This window comes from Littorina saxatilis, linkage group LG14 (genome assembly GCF_037325665.1).
Source record: "Littorina saxatilis isolate snail1 linkage group LG14, US_GU_Lsax_2.0, whole genome shotgun sequence".
Taxonomy (NCBI): Eukaryota; Metazoa; Mollusca; class Gastropoda; order Littorinimorpha; family Littorinidae; genus Littorina; species Littorina saxatilis.
This window is the reverse complement of record NC_090258.1, coordinates 44,804,984-44,821,385: the sequence shown is the minus strand read 5'-3', so window position 1 is coordinate 44,821,385 and position 16,402 is coordinate 44,804,984. Positions and strand designations below refer to the sequence as shown.

General features: G+C 47.6%; 1 protein-coding gene across 1 annotated transcript in view; it reads left to right on the top strand.

Annotated features, from left to right (window-relative positions):
- The window catches only part of LOC138947860 (mucin-19-like), a 129,523-nt gene that overhangs the window by 68,180 nt on the left and 44,941 nt on the right, over positions 1-16,402 (top strand). Inside the window, exons 36-41 of the mRNA XM_070319420.1 lie at positions 4,281-4,445; positions 4,851-4,973; positions 5,304-5,432; positions 6,595-6,824; positions 9,449-9,571; positions 10,160-10,333. Coding sequence (XP_070175521.1) covers positions 4,281-4,445; positions 4,851-4,973; positions 5,304-5,432; positions 6,595-6,824; positions 9,449-9,571; positions 10,160-10,333 — 944 coding nt within the window. The remainder of the gene's footprint in view (positions 1-4,280; positions 4,446-4,850; positions 4,974-5,303; positions 5,433-6,594; positions 6,825-9,448; positions 9,572-10,159; positions 10,334-16,402) is intronic.

Sequence of the window (16,402 nt, the reverse complement as noted above, 5' to 3'; positions counted from 1 at the left end):
TGAGTAAGCCACGTTTAGACATAGATATCTACAGTCTTTACCTCACTGTGGGAGATTTGGTTTGCTCCAAGAAGCCTTTGAGTAAGCCACGTTAAGACAATCAGCTAGCTATCATATAATTTATATTCATTCAGTTGTACATGTATATACAACACTATTTTAAGAATACGATGGATGTGTGAGTGTTTCCACACCAGGACAAATACCAATGGCTGTTATGCTATATGGCCAAATAAATTCTTGTTCTTGTTCTTGTTCTTGACCTCACTGTGGTCTGCTCCAAAACTCCATTAGGTAAGCCACAGTTAAACAATTGCTTCAGTTAATCTCACTGCCTTCTCAAAGGCCAGTAGGACTAGATGCAGTACACTAGGACCAGATAAAAGGCCAGTAGGAATAGATGCAGTACACTAGGACCAGATAAAAGTCCAGTAGGACTAGATGCAGTACACTAGGACCAGATAAAAGTCCAGTAGGACTAGATGCAGTACACAGGGACCAGATAAAAAGTCCAGTAGGACTAGATGCAGTACACTAGGACCAGATACAAGTCCAGTAGGACTAGATGCAGTACACTAGGACCAGATAAAAGGCCAGTAGGACTAGATGCAGTACACTAGGACCAGATAAAAGGCCAGTAGGACTAGATGCAGTACACTAGGACCAGATAAAAGGCCAGTAGGACTAGATGCAGTACACAAGGACCAGATAAAAGTCCAGTAGGACTAGATGCAGTACACTAGGACCAGATAAAAGTCCAGAGCTTTGGAGGTTTGGGTTTGTTTCAACAAAACCCTTAATACATGAGAAACAAACATGTCTTGTCTTGTCTTGTCTTGTCTTGTCTTGTCTAATACCTGTCCCGTGTTACAGGTTTCAACGAGTGTGACAACGGGTTCAACGACTGCGCGCCCCAGGCCAAGTGTCTTGTCTTGTCTTGTCTTGTCTTGTCTTGTCTAATACCTGTCCCGTGTTACAGGTTTCAACGAGTGTGACAACGGGTTCAACGACTGCGCGCCCCAGGCCAAGTGTCTTGTCTTGTCTTGTCTTGTCTAATACCTGTCCCGTGTTACAGGTTTCAACGAGTGTGACAACGGGTTCAACGACTGCGCGCCCCAGGCCAAGTGTCTTGTCTTGTCTTGTCTAATACCTGTCCCGTGTTACAGGTTTCAACGAGTGTGACAACGGGTTCAACGACTGCGCGCCCCAGGCCAAGTGTCTTGTCTTGTCTTGTCTTGTCTTGTCTTGTCTAATACCTGTCCCGTGTTACAGGTTTCAACGAGTGTGACAACGGGTTCAACGACTGCGCGCCCCAGGCCAAGTGTCTTGTCTTGTCTTGTCTTGTCTAATACCTGTCCCGTGTTACAGGTTTCAACGAGTGTGACAACGGGTTCAACGACTGCGCGCCCCAGGCCAAGTGTCTTGTCTTGTCTTGTCTAATACCTGTCCCGTGTTACAGGTTTCAACGAGTGTGACAACGGGTTCAACGACTGCGCGCCCCAGGCCAAGTGTCTTGTCTTGTCTTGTCTAATACCTGTCCCGTGTTACAGGTTTCAACGAGTGTGACAACGGGTTCAACGACTGCGCGCCCCAGGCCAAGTGTCTTGTCTTGTCTTGTCTAATACCTGTCCCGTGTTACAGGTTTCAACGAGTGTGACAACGGGTTCAACGACTGCGCGCCCCAGGCCAAGTGTCTTGTCTTGTCTTGTCTAATACCTGTCCCGTGTTACAGGTTTCAACGAGTGTGACAACGGGTTCAACGACTGCGCGCCCCAGGCCAAGTGTCTTGTCTTGTCTTGTCTAATACCTGTCCCGTGTTACAGGTTTCAACGAGTGTGACAACGGGTTCAACGACTGCGCGCCCCAGGCCAAGTGTCTTGTCTTGTCTTGTCTAATACCTGTCCCGTGTTACAGGTTTCAACGAGTGTGACAACGGGTTCAACGACTGCGCGCCCCAGGCCAAGTGTCTTGTCTTGTCTTGTCTAATACCTGTCCCGTGTTACAGGTTTCAACGAGTGTGACAACGGGTTCAACGACTGCGCGCCCCAGGCCAAGTGTCTTGTCTTGTCTTGTCTAATACCTGTCCCGTGTTACAGGTTTCAACGAGTGTGACAACGGGTTCAACGACTGCGCGCCCCAGGCCAAGTGTCTTGTCTTGTCTTGTCTAATACCTGTCCCGTGTTACAGGTTTCAACGAGTGTGACAACGGGTTCAACGACTGCGCGCCCCAGGCCAAGTGTCTTGTCTTGTCTTGTCTAATACCTGTCCCGTGTTACAGGTTTCAACGAGTGTGACAACGGGTTCAACGACTGCGCGCCCCAGGCCAAGTGTCTTGTCTTGTCTTGTCTAATACCTGTCCCGTGTTACAGGTTTCAACGAGTGTGACAACGGGTTCAACGACTGCGCGCCCCAGGCCAAGTGTCTTGTCTTGTCTTGTCTAATACCTGTCCCGTGTTACAGGTTTCAACGAGTGTGACAACGGGTTCAACGACTGCGCGCCCCAGGCCAAGTGTCTTGTCTTGTCTTGTCTAATACCTGTCCCGTGTTACAGGTTTCAACGAGTGTGACAACGGGTTCAACGACTGCGCGCCCCAGGCCAAGTGTCTTGTCTTGTCTTGTCTAATACCTGTCCCGTGTTACAGGTTTCAACGAGTGTGACAACGGGTTCAACGACTGCGCGCCCCAGGCCAAGTGTCTTGTCTTGTCTTGTCTAATACCTGTCCCGTGTTACAGGTTTCAACGAGTGTGACAACGGGTTCAACGACTGCGCGCCCCAGGCCAAGTGTCTTGTCTTGTCTTGTCTAATACCTGTCCCGTGTTACAGGTTTCAACGAGTGTGACAACGGGTTCAACGACTGCGCGCCCCAGGCCAAGTGTCTTGTCTTGTCTTGTCTAATACCTGTCCCGTGTTACAGGTTTCAACGAGTGTGACAACGGGTTCAACGACTGCGCGCCCCAGGCCAAGTGTCTTGTCTTGTCTTGTCTAATACCTGTCCCGTGTTACAGGTTTCAACGAGTGTGACAACGGGTTCAACGACTGCGCGCCCCAGGCCAAGTGTCTTGTCTTGTCTTGTCTAATACCTGTCCCGTGTTACAGGTTTCAACGAGTGTGACAACGGGTTCAACGACTGCGCGCCCCAGGCCAAGTGTCTTGTCTTGTCTTGTCTAATACCTGTCCCGTGTTACAGGTTTCAACGAGTGTGACAACGGGTTCAACGACTGCGCGCCCCAGGCCAAGTGTCTTGTCTTGTCTTGTCTAATACCTGTCCCGTGTTACAGGTTTCAACGAGTGTGACAACGGGTTCAACGACTGCGCGCCCCAGGCCAAGTGTCTTGTCTTGTCTTGTCTAATACCTGTCCCGTGTTACAGGTTTCAACGAGTGTGACAACGGGTTCAACGACTGCGCGCCCCAGGCCAAGTGTCTTGTCTTGTCTTGTCTAATACCTGTCCCGTGTTACAGGTTTCAACGAGTGTGACAACGGGTTCAACGACTGCGCGCCCCAGGCCAAGTGTCTTGTCTTGTCTTGTCTAATACCTGTCCCGTGTTACAGGTTTCAACGAGTGTGACAACGGGTTCAACGACTGCGCGCCCCAGGCCAAGTGTCTTGTCTTGTCTTGTCTAATACCTGTCCCGTGTTACAGGTTTCAACGAGTGTGACAACGGGTTCAACGACTGCGCGCCCCAGGCCAAGTGTCTTGTCTTGTCTTGTCTAATACCTGTCCCGTGTTACAGGTTTCAACGAGTGTGACAACGGGTTCAACGACTGCGCGCCCCAGGCCAAGTGTCTTGTCTTGTCTTGTCTAATACCTGTCCCGTGTTACAGGTTTCAACGAGTGTGACAACGGGTTCAACGACTGCGCGCCCCAGGCCAAGTGTCTTGTCTTGTCTTGTCTAATACCTGTCCCGTGTTACAGGTTTCAACGAGTGTGACAACGGGTTCAACGACTGCGCGCCCCAGGCCAAGTGTCTTGTCTTGTCTTGTCTAATACCTGTCCCGTGTTACAGGTTTCAACGAGTGTGACAACGGGTTCAACGACTGCGCGCCCCAGGCCAAGTGTCTTGTCTTGTCTTGTCTAATACCTGTCCCGTGTTACAGGTTTCAACGAGTGTGACAACGGGTTCAACGACTGCGCGCCCCAGGCCAAGTGTCTTGTCTTGTCTTGTCTAATACCTGTCCCGTGTTACAGGTTTCAACGAGTGTGACAACGGGTTCAACGACTGCGCGCCCCAGGCCAAGTGTCTTGTCTTGTCTTGTCTAATACCTGTCCCGTGTTACAGGTTTCAACGAGTGTGACAACGGGTTCAACGACTGCGCGCCCCAGGCCAAGTGTGTGGACCAGACGTCGGGCTACCGCTGCGAGTGCCCGGATGGCTGGCAGGGCAAGATCTCCAAGAGCGTGTCCAACCCGGATCCCCCTATGGCCAACGGGCGACAGTGTATCGGTCAGTTGCTTCTTTGTAAAGCTCATACAGTGGAACCTCAATGCTAAGACCTTCAAATATCACAGAAAATCAGGTCTTACATTGTGTTATTGATCAGGGTATGAACAGACAATCTGAAACAGCAAGGTGTGAAAAAGTCAGAGTAAGTCTTTAATTGGGGGGTCGAGAAAGGGGGTTCCACTGTATTCATGTGGCGGAGGCGAAATCTTCGCAATGTCATCTTCACAGAACACATCTTGCACAGGTACCGTCCAGTTCACAATAATGCTAATACCCTCAAACAATTCAGACCAAACTAAAGATTGCAAGCTCCTTTTCATCTAGCCTTTGTTCAACGTGTTTTTACCGTTATTATTAAACTAGGTATGTACTCATAGAGTGACGTTTGTGTTGCGGTTGTTGCAGACGACGACGAGTGTTCACGACCCAACCGTTGTCGCTACAACTCGGACTGTGTCAACACGCTGGGGTCATACCAGTGCACGTGCAAGAAGGGATTCAGGAACACCGACGACTTCAACTGTGTTGGTCCGTACCGTTTGTTGTGGGCTTGATTTAAAGTACCGTTTGTTGTGGGGTTGATTTAAAGAAACAAGTGTTGCTTTCCCTTTGGTCACTGATTACTTTTTCTATGGTTCTGTTTGGGACGTATTTTTCTGTCTGAGTTCTCCGTCTGTCTGTCTCCCTCTCTGTCTCCCTCTCTGTCTGTCTCCCTCTCTGTCTGTCTCTCTCTCACAGTTTGAGTCTGTGTGTGTGTGTGTGTGTGTGTGTGTGTGTGTGTGTCTGTCTGTCTGGGCAAATTGTCAGAGCCAAGTCTAATTATCTTGGCCATGACGTGTCGCCTCTTGATTGGTGCAGATATCGACGAGTGCACGGAGAACTCACACAACTGTGACGGCAACGCTCGCTGCGTCAACACCAATGGCGCCTACAGGTGTCGCTGCAAGAAGGGATTCCGTGGAACCGGCAGGCAGGGGATGTGTCACCGTGAGTTTACCGGCAGGAATGTTCGTAGTAGGGCTGGACCTAGTGAGAGGGAGGGGCTTGCAATTAGAGCAGTGGTACAGGGGCTAGCCATGTGGGGGTCAGATGCTGTTGAAATGTAACATTTGAAATGTATGTTGGGACTCTCCTTCAGCCAAGAAAACATACATATGCGGGCGCCAGGATCCAGCCCTGCGTAGAATTGATGGAGTTGACAGTGCTAGCATGTATCGTTCAAAATACACACACCATTTGTCCTTAATTAGGTCAAGAGAGCAAGTGGGTCTCTTTTAGGCGTGGCCTACTTTAAACTGTGCGTTCATGCTTCCATTCTCCCAGAGTTAACATGACCAGACTTGTATAGTGTAAGTCATTACAGACTTGTATAGTGTAAGTCATTACAGACTTGTATAGTGTAAGTCATTACAGACTTGTATAGTGTAAGTCATTACAGACTTGTATAGTGTAAGTCATTTTCTTTTCAAGCTAAAGCAAAGCAGAAAGACTGTAGCAGGTTTCTTCGGTCAGTAATGGGCTGGGGGTGTTAGGGCCTGAGACAATCAAGAATAGAATTGATGTTTCGCCTACAATGACGGAAGGTCCAATGCAATAAGGAAGTAAGCTTCCGGAACCTTCCATTCAGATCGATTGTCCGCTTCGTACTGAGGCATGCTTGAGATTTGACAAACCAAGACGTACATCCTTGACCCTCCCATCCAACGGAACATTTCTGGCGTCAAAATCGGAGCAAAGTTTGGCAGACGACATAAATGAAAAACATGGCGTCCTGTGCAAGTTCTAGCTGTCACTTCTTGTGTATATTTCCCAGAAAAAATGACTATGGAGTCGAGAATAAAGTTTGTATCGGTGACTTCGTCATATGAGCAGAGAAACACTACTCGTAAGGTCACCACCACGCTGTGCAGGTATCGGTGACTTCGTCATATGAGCAGAGAAACACTACTCGTAAGGTCACCAGCACGCTGTGCGTGTATCAGTACCGCGTCTCATTAAGTTTCACTCTAAAGCTTAAAGTCATTCATTGAGCGAAGCTACCACTATGGAGCTTTTTCGCTGATTTTTCTGTAAAAAGACTTGGGGTCGATTTGGGGCTCAACGATGGACCGCCTTTACTTAACCATTCACGTCCCCCCTCCCCTTCCAGCCGTGGGACAGTGCGCGTGTTTCGGCGACCCCCATTGTCTGAGTTTCGACGGTCGCTGGAACCACTACCAGGGCGTCTGCACCTACACCATGGCCGAGAACAACTGTGGGGGCGCCACCGCCGCGGGCATTCCCAAGTTCAAGGTCAAGACCAACAACTGGGACAGAAGTTACAAGGGTCAAGGTCACTACGCCTGGATAAAGGAGACCACAGTGGAAGTTTACAACAAGGTGATAATGTGGTGGTGGAGGTTGTGGTTGGTGATGATGCAGGTTTATTAATGGATTTGCATCGAGTATGGTCAGCCAATCAAGGATGAAATGATACTACCCAATATTGACGGACTGTGTGACTTCTGCTATGGTCTGTTTCGACAGTGATATCACTGTCTCAACAGACCAATGGCAGAAGATATCATCACACAGTCAGTCAATGTTAGATATATTGCTAATTCTCTGGACATTTTGTATTTTCTGTAAAGAAATTACAAAAGTATTTGTCTCAGTTTTGGCTGTTCCATATTCCTCCCTCTGATTATTATTTCTTTTTGTTCACTCTTTTCTTGTACTTTTCAGTATTTTAAAATGTCTTTCCTTTCAAAAAGTCTTTAGTCACTTGCTCAACTAAATTCTGGGATAATTACATTTTCATATATATTTGTTTGTTTTTAAATTTAGGTGTTATTATATTTAGTCAAGTTTTGACTAAATATTTTAACGTAGAGGGGGGAATCGAGACGAGGGTCGTGGTGTATGTGTGTGTGTGTGTGTGTGTGTGTGTGTCTCTCTGTCTGTCTGTCTGTGTGTGTGTGTAGAGCGATTCAGACCAAACTACTGGACCGATCTTTATGAAATTTTACATGAGAGTTTCTGGGATTGATATCCCCGAACGTTTTTTTCCTTTTTTTTTATAAATGTCTTTGATGACGTCATATCCGGCTTTTCGTGAAAGTTGAGGCGGCACTGTCACGCTCTCATTTTTCAACCAAATTGGTTGAAATTTTGGTCAAGTAATCTTCGACGAAGCCCGGACTTCGGTATTGCATTTCAGCTTGGTGGCTTAAAAATTAATTAATGACTTTGGTCATTAAAAATCGGAAAATTGTAAAAAAAATTAAAAATTTATAAAACGATCCAAATTTACGTTCATCTTATTCTCCATCATTTTCTGATTCCAAAAACATATAAATATGTTATATTTGGATTAAAAACAAGCTCTGAAAATTAAATATATAAAAATTATTATCAAAATTAAATTGTCGAAATCAATTTAAAAACACTTTCATCTTATTCCTTGTCGGTTCCTGATTCCAAAAACATATAGATATGATATGTTTGGATTAAAAACACGCTCAGAAAGTTAAAACAAAGAGAGGTACAGAAAAGTGTGCTATCCTTCTTAGCACAACCACTACCCCGCTCTTCTTGTCAATTTCACTGCCTTTGCCATGAGCGGTTGACTGACGATGCTACGAGTATACGGTCTTGCTGAAAAATGGCATTGCGTTCAGTTTCATTCTGTGAGTTCGACAGCTACTTGACTAAATGTTGTATTTTCGCCTTACGCGACTTGTTGTTTTTGAAGTGGGGAAGCAATAAAGAGGTCGTCGATATCAAAACTGATATCGACGGAAATGTCGTCGATATCACTTTTGCACTGAGCTCAATTTGGCCCAATTGACCAATGGAAATCCACGTAACATATGAAATAGCAATATTTTGCTATGTTGTTCTTTTATTCTCTTTCGCCCCGCCCTGTTTGGTAACGATTATTGTGTGTCATGGGGTCTCTCCTTCCCTCCCTTCATGCCTTTTCTCCTCTGCCTCTCTCTCTTCTCTCCCTTTGCCCCCGTTCTGTCTTCTATTCCCTTTTGGTCGCTATTTATTTGTGCTGCACGCTTTCTGTGATATGCTCTGAACTGCTTTGACAGTCTCCAATGTAGTTTTGCAGAACTGAACCCCTTCTGTCTTTCTTCCTCGCTCTACCACTCCTCAACACAATGTCCAGTCTGTTCAAATCCATTTTTTTTCTCCGCACAGAATCGTCAGATCTCTGTGGTTTTGGAAAACTTTGTCCATTTATTCCTGCTATTCAACTTCCTCTCCCCCTCCACCCCAACTCCGCTCTCTATTATCTTGTATTTCCTCCCTGTAGCACTCCCCTACCCTACATCCAGTGTGTTTTATTTCCTCCCTGTAACACTCCCCTACCCTACATCCAGTGTGTGTTATTTCCTCCCTGTAACACTCCCCTACCCTACATCCAGTGTGTTTTATTTCCTCCCTGTAACACTCCCCTACCCTACATCCAGTGTGTTTTATTTCCTCCCTGTAACACTCCCCTACCCTACATCCAGTGTGTTTTATTTCCTCCCTGTAACACTCCTATACCCTACATCCAGTGTGTTTTATTTCCTCCCTGTAACACTCCCCTACCCTACATCCAGTGTGTTTTATTTCCTCCCTGTAACACTCCCCTACCCTACATCCAGTGTGTTTTATTTCCTCCCTGTAACACTCCCCTACCCTACATCCAGTGTGTTTTATTTCCTCCCTGTAACACTCCCCTACCCTACATCCAGTGTGTTTTATTTCCTCCCTGTAACACTCCCCTACCCTACATCCAGTGTGTTTTATTTCCTCCCTGTAGCACTCCCCTACCCTACATCCAGTGTGTTTTATTTCCTCCCTGTAACACTCCCCTACCCTACATCCAGTGTGTTAACAATATGTTTTTTTTCTCACAGACGATCCTGATTGGTCAGGGCCGTAAGATCTCTGTTTCTCTTTACCCCTCACTCTATCACTCCCCTGTACCTTGTTCAGTGTGATAACATTCATGTCTCTGTCCACAGACGATCCTGCTTGGTCAGGGCCGTAAGATCATGGTGGACGGACAGGAGCAGACGGCATACCGCATGCTGAGCGAAGACAAGACAACCGTGCTGCTTCAGATCTCTGTCATTGGATTCAAAGTGGTCGGTGGCTTTCTCCGTCTTTTTGTTCGTTTGTTTGTCTGTCTGTCTGTCTGTTGTTCCATCGGTATGCAGATCTCCGTAATCAAATTCAAAGTGGTCAGTGGCTTGGTCTATTTGTCTGTTTGACTTAGTCGGCTTTGTGTGGGTTGCAAACGAGTGGATCAATTGCTTTTAGAGAGGAAACCATTCTACACATGCTCCTTGTCCGCGTGTTTTAGAAACACCCCTCGTCAGCGACTGGCGCCATGGCCTATGTGGGAAAGTTTGGCTCACTGAGAGCGACTGGCGCCATGGCCTATGTGGGAAAGTTTGACTCACTGAGAGCGACTGGCGCCATGGCCTATGTGGGAAAGTTTGACTCACTGAGAGCGACTGGCGCCATGGCCTGTGTGGAAAGTTTGACTCACTGAGAGCAAGAGTATTCACTCTTTCACAACCCAGACACACATGGCAAAGTTATTTCACAACCCAGACACACATGGCAAAGTTATTTCCAAACTTCGTCACTTCTGACTGTCAACACCTGTTTGTTAAGATTTATGTGTGTGTTGCCATTTTTTTGGTCAAGCTATGTGTGTGTTTCCATAGCAACTGTGGACGAGCTTCGGGCTGGAGGTGCTAGCGGACGGAGTGGACGAGGTGACGGTCATCACTCCGGCCAACATGCAGAACACCACCTGTGGGCTGTGCGGCAACTACAATGGCAACCCCGCTGACGACTGGGTCGTGGGCCCCAAGTGTCCCCCCAAGGAGGGGCAAATGGTGAGTCGTTGTTGTTGTTGTTTGTGATTGTGGTGTTGTTGTTGTTTGTGATGGTGGTGTTGGTGTTGTTGTTTGTGATGGTGGTTGTGCCTGGGTCGTCGGTCCCAAGTGTCCCCCCAAGGCAGGGCAAGTTGTGAGTCTTTGTTGTTGTGGTTGGTCTTTGTCAATGAATAATTGATGTTTGCTGACTTTGTGGTCTTGTGTTTGCTTTTCCATGTACCAGATTTTCTGCATTTTTGCACTAATTCATTCATGTTTACACACACAGTCATACATGTTTACACACACTGTCATACATGTTTACACACACAGTCATACATGTTTACACACAGTCATACATGTTTACACACACAGTCATACATGTTTACACACACAGTCATACATGTTTACACACAGTCATACATGTTTACACACACAGTCATACAGGTTTAAAACACACAGTCATACATGTTTACACACACAGTCATACATGTTTACACACACAGTCCTACATGTTTACACACACAGTCATACATGTTTACACACAGTCATACATGTTTACACACACAGTCATACATGTTTACACACAGTCATACATGTTTACACACACAATCATACATGTTTACACACACAGTCATACATGTTTACACACACAGTCATACATGTTTACACACACAGTCATACATGTTTACACACACAGTCATACATGTTTACACACACAGTCATACATGTTTACACACAGTCATACATGTTTACACACACACAGTCATACATGTTTACACACACAGTCATACATGTTTACACACAGTCATACATGTTTACACACACAGTCATACATGTTTACAAACACAGTCATACATGTTTACACACACAGTCATACATGTTTACACACACAGTCATACATGTTTACACACACAGTCATACATGTTTACACACACAGTCATACATGTTTACACACACAGTCATACACACTATCACACACAGTCATACACACTTTCTCACACAAGCTTAGTGAATGTGTCCATATCCTGGCAAGCTCGCCACACTGTCAAGGAATAATTGATGTTTGCTGACATTTTGGTCCAGTGTTTACTTTTCACGCACTCATTCATATATGTTTACACACACAGTCTATCACACACAGTCATACACACTATCACACACAGTCATACACACTATCACACACAGTCATACACACTATCACACACAGTCATACACACTATCACACACAGTCATACACACTATCACACACAGTCATACACACTATCACACACAGTCTGTCATACACACTCTCACACACAAGCTTATGGGATGATGACAACACGCACTCGAACACAACGAATGAACGTTTCAAACATTTCACTATTAAATCAAATCATCAATCATAAATCAACGCAAATACATATGTTATAACAAAATACATCTCGTCACACAGAACACACCGTTCGGCACTGCACTGAGACACTTCCTTCTGAATCCTCCGAATGTCCACAACACAGTCAGGAGTCACATCACTGACGTCCTTGAAGTTACATTAAATTACATATCTTATCCCAACTCACATATAGCAATTTACTTCAGTCTAGTGCTAGAACGCTGCATCGCATCACCTTGGTAACAAGGGAGGCAACTCTAAAAAAAGAGCCACCTTGACCCATAAACAGGACAAAGTCACGTGACTTCCTGACCTTGCCGCCATATTGAATTCATTCTCTACTCAGCGCTCCGTGGCTACAGACGTGTTTTGCTTCGCTTAGGCTTTTCAGCCTTTCGTCTGACTTTTCCTTGGGTCAGACTTCACCTTGGTTTTCCTTGCACGTCCCTCTTCTCTTACTTTGTGTTTGGGGTGAGCATTTTTGCATATTTTTGTCGTTTTTGCTTGACTTAGGTTGGGTCTGCACTTAGAAAAATTATTTTACACGCTTTCGTCCGCCATGTCGGATAGCAGTAAGAAGAAAAGTTCTAAGCAAGTGGCGGAGCCTTCTCCTGTTAAGAAGCCTTCTCGTAAGTCCAAAGGCTCTTCTAGTCAAGCTGTTGTAAAGGTGTTAGACCCTTCGTCCAAACATTCTTTTGATGTTAAGTTTGACATGCCTAAATTACTCTCCCTCCATGCCGATTCTGCCTTCAGAATCTGTAGCGGTTGCTTCCGGTTCTAGCTATGTCAGTGATAAACAAGATGTTTCCGCTATTCTCCGCTCTTTGAGCGCTCAGGTTTCCTCCCTTTCAGAAGAGCTTTCGTCGACTCGGGCAGAATTTTTTTTCTTTGCCTCCGGGTGTTGGCGATACGCGTTCCCTGGCCAGGGTGCGTGTCCCGCCCTCGGCTACAGTGACGTCGGCCGATGTGCTTGCTGCATTCGATGCTGGCGACAGAGTCTCTCTTCTGCGTACTCAGGCCTCTTCTGGGTTTCGGCCTGATTATGCTCAAGGTATTTATCCTTCGTCAGTAGCTGGGTTCTCCGGCCAACGCGAAGGGCGTATCCTGGAGGAAGTAGCTCCACCCGATGGCCGGGCAGAGAGTGAAAGTTCCGATCCCCTGGCTACGCCGTTCCGCTCGCGCGGGAGGCTCGTACAGGGTAGGAGCCCAGATACGCGTTCGGTCTTGGATCGAACAGGGGATTTGCTACTGTCGGTAGCCTTCGCATTGTACGGGGCCAGACCGGCACAGCATTCCCCGCTTCCGCCCGGGGGGCAGGAAGCAGTCCCTAGGGGGGCACCGCTTGGGTATAAAATCCCTCGGGTGTCTTCCTTTCCGGTTGACGCTTGGCCTGGCTATCACAGCCACGGCGGTAGTGTACTTCTGGTATGCACGGAAGTGCGGGACTATGATTCGGAGTTCGGTGCTTCCGCTCAAGACGAAGAAGATACCAACTTCCGGTGACCATTACAGCTCCCCATTACGGGTGTCTTCCGGTAAAGCTTCACCAGACTATAGCAGTCAGTGTGGTAGCGGAATTCCGGCCGGCATGCACGGATGTGCAGGACTACGGTTCGGATTACGGTGCTTCCGATCAGGAAGAAGACACCAGTTTTCGGCTACTATCCGAGTTTACCCATGCTTTAGCATAGACAGCGGAAGTAGTTTCGCTGTACATTGAGGAAGGGGTGGTGGCTTCGGCAACTTGTCCGTACCACCACCTTCAGCTTTGGTTGACTTCCGCTCAGTTCGGGAGAAACGCGTTCCTTTTGGATCTGCGAATCTCCCTCTGTTGCCTCTTATATGGCCATGTTTCTGAGCTCAACCTACGGCTCCTCTCTTTCAGGGTACCTGGACTTCAACAGCCACTTTTATTACCTCATTGACACTTGCCCTCCCGCGTGCTGCTTTTCCGTGCACAACGGAACTGGTTACGCTTAGGGAAGACGGCTACAGTAGAACAGAGCTGTACCTCATACTGAGTCCTCTCTCTTGTCTCTGAGGGAATAAGCACATGATCTTTTCGAGTTATCCTCTTTCGGAAACTTTGCAAAGATCTCTCTCGCGCTCCATCTCCTCTGCTCTTGTCAACTTCGAGTTTCGTCGTGACGCGGGGGAGACGGATGTCATGACGCTGCTAGCCACTTTGGCTAAAGTCTGCTGAGCAGCTGAGCCTCCCAGCGCTTCTCTTTGCACATTCCGTGCACGCGCGCAGGGTCTTCTTTCTCTCTAGGTCTAGGATCCAAGATAAAGTCCCCTTTGAGTCACTTTAGTCTTCTCCTTTAACAGAGGGTTGCTTGCTTGGTCAGCCTTCGCTTGGCTCAGGGTACAAGTAAGAGGCGGATCTACTCCTTTCACAGAGGGTTGCTTGCTTGGTCAGCCTTCGCTTGGCTCAGGGTACAAGTAAGAGGCGGATCTTCTCCGGCACTCTTTGCTTTTTGTGTTCACCAGGGGAGTGTTCGCACGTCTACGCTACGTTGCATTCCTCCCCATCTTCTGGCAAGAAACTGGGAACTGCTTCAGCTTGCCACATTCTGCCTCAGATTAGGCAAGATAATGAAGCTAAGCAAGCACACATAGGGTTAGACCCTCTGGCTTAGGCAGCTTTGCGGTATGTACGCCCATCTATGGTGAAGCTGCATACCTCTTCTTTTCCGCCTTCTCGGATGAAGCTGCTAAGGCCACTAATTTTTTGCCTAAGCTGCGAAAAACAAGTCAAGCTATTAAAGCAAACTCAGCTTTTACGGTTTACGGAATCGCTCGCTTTCTCATAAGAGTCATAAGCTTTGGTTTTCCGACAGCTCGCCACAACCTGTCCAACGTACTGGTGCACATTCTGACTCAAAAATCTTTACGGTCACTGAGCCACTGTCCGTAACCTTTCAGACGGAACATTTCCGGCGAAACCTACCCCTTACGGTAGTGGCTTCTGTCAGCGACTTTCGCTGGGCAACAAAAGGACTAGCAGAAAATTCCTTAGTTTCAGCGTTTCATTTTAAGAGGTTACGGAAAGAACTAAGGACACCATCATGTGGCAAAACTTAGGTTTGGCACAGAAGCTTTTAGCATTGGGTGGTTTTTTCCCATACGTAAAGGACAGTGAACTTTTATGTTTTTGCCAATAATAAATAGAATCACATTCCTTGTGGTTCAGTGATTCAACTTCGGCATTACGCTTCTCAGGGCCTTCTCCCGCGAGTGAACAAGCTACACTCTTTTTGTAACCTTCACTGCGGCGGCCCCTGGATTTTTCTTAACTTTGCAATGTGCCCTGGATTTTTCTTAACTTTGCAATGTGCTAGGAGTTTTATCCTACATCGCAGAAAAGTACGCATTTGTTCGCCCTGTTAAATTCTCAAGCCTTCTCGGCTAAGCCATCCGGCTTTACCGCGCCTACCCCTCTTTTTCTCTGAAGGCTGAATCACGGCACTCCAGTTCAGGGATTCAGCTTTGGATACTTTCTCAGGTCTCTCTGCACGCTTTCTAGCGGCAATATAGGCGGTGCCTATTTTCGCACAAAGGGCAGAGGGAGGGTACAACTTACCTTTTCCCTCAGTGCTTACCCAACTTGAGGTTTCCAGCACTTGAATTACTAGTTAATGAAAGCTTGGTATAATAGAGACCTTCTCTAGGCCAGTTCTCTTACCTTGAGGATATTTTATCCAGGCTTCAGAACTAACTTCATGTAATGCCTCTAGCGTTACGGTCATCGGGAAACTGAAAACTCAAAAGACGCTCACGCACCCCTCCCTCGGGACGGGGAGCGATAGGAGCATGGTTTGAGAGCGGATCAGGTTGCTCGGGACGGGGAGCGATAGGAGCATGGTTTGAGAGCGGATCAGGTTACTCGGGACGGGGAGCGATAGGGGCATGGTTTGAGAGCGGGTCAGGTTGCTCGGGACGGGGAGCGATAGGAGCATGGTCTGAGAGCGGATCAGGTTGCTCGGGACGGGGAGCGATAGGAGCATGGTTTGAGAGCGGATCAGGTTGCTCGGGACGGGGAGCGATAGGAGCATGGTTTGAGAGCGGATCAGGTTGCTCGGGACGGGGAGCGATAGGAGCATGGTTTGAGAGCGGGTCAGGTTGCTCGGGACGGGGAGCGATAGGAGCATGGTTTGAGAGCGGATCAGGTTGCTCGGGACGGGGAGCGATAGGAGCATGGTCTGAGAGCGGATCAGGTTGCTCAGGACGGGGAGCGATAGGAGCATGGTGTGAGAGCGGGTCAGGTTGCTCGGGACGGGGAGCGATAGGGGCATGGTGTGAGAGCGGATCAGGTTGCTCAGGACGGGGAGCGATAGGAGCATGGTTTGAGAGCGGATCAGGTTGCTCGGGACGGGGAGCGATAGGAGCATGGTTTGAGAGCGGATCAGGTTGCTCGGGACGGGGAGCGATAGGAGCATGGTTTGAGAGCGGATCAGGGCTGAGGTGCACGACAAAGTTACCAACCGGGAGCCAACCTGGTGTTGGATTGGTTGAAATTGAGATTTTGTTGTGATTTCAACGAATCAGAGCCCGCGGTTTGTTCTCTCCCGTTTTGGGTGGCACCCACTTTTGGTCGTGCACCTCAGCCCAGGTTACTGATACCCTCACGTGTCTTTCCCAATGGCGGGCTGGGTTAACATAGAACTAGCACGCAATCAGGCTTTAATACTCCCGACGTTTCACTCCTGATGTTG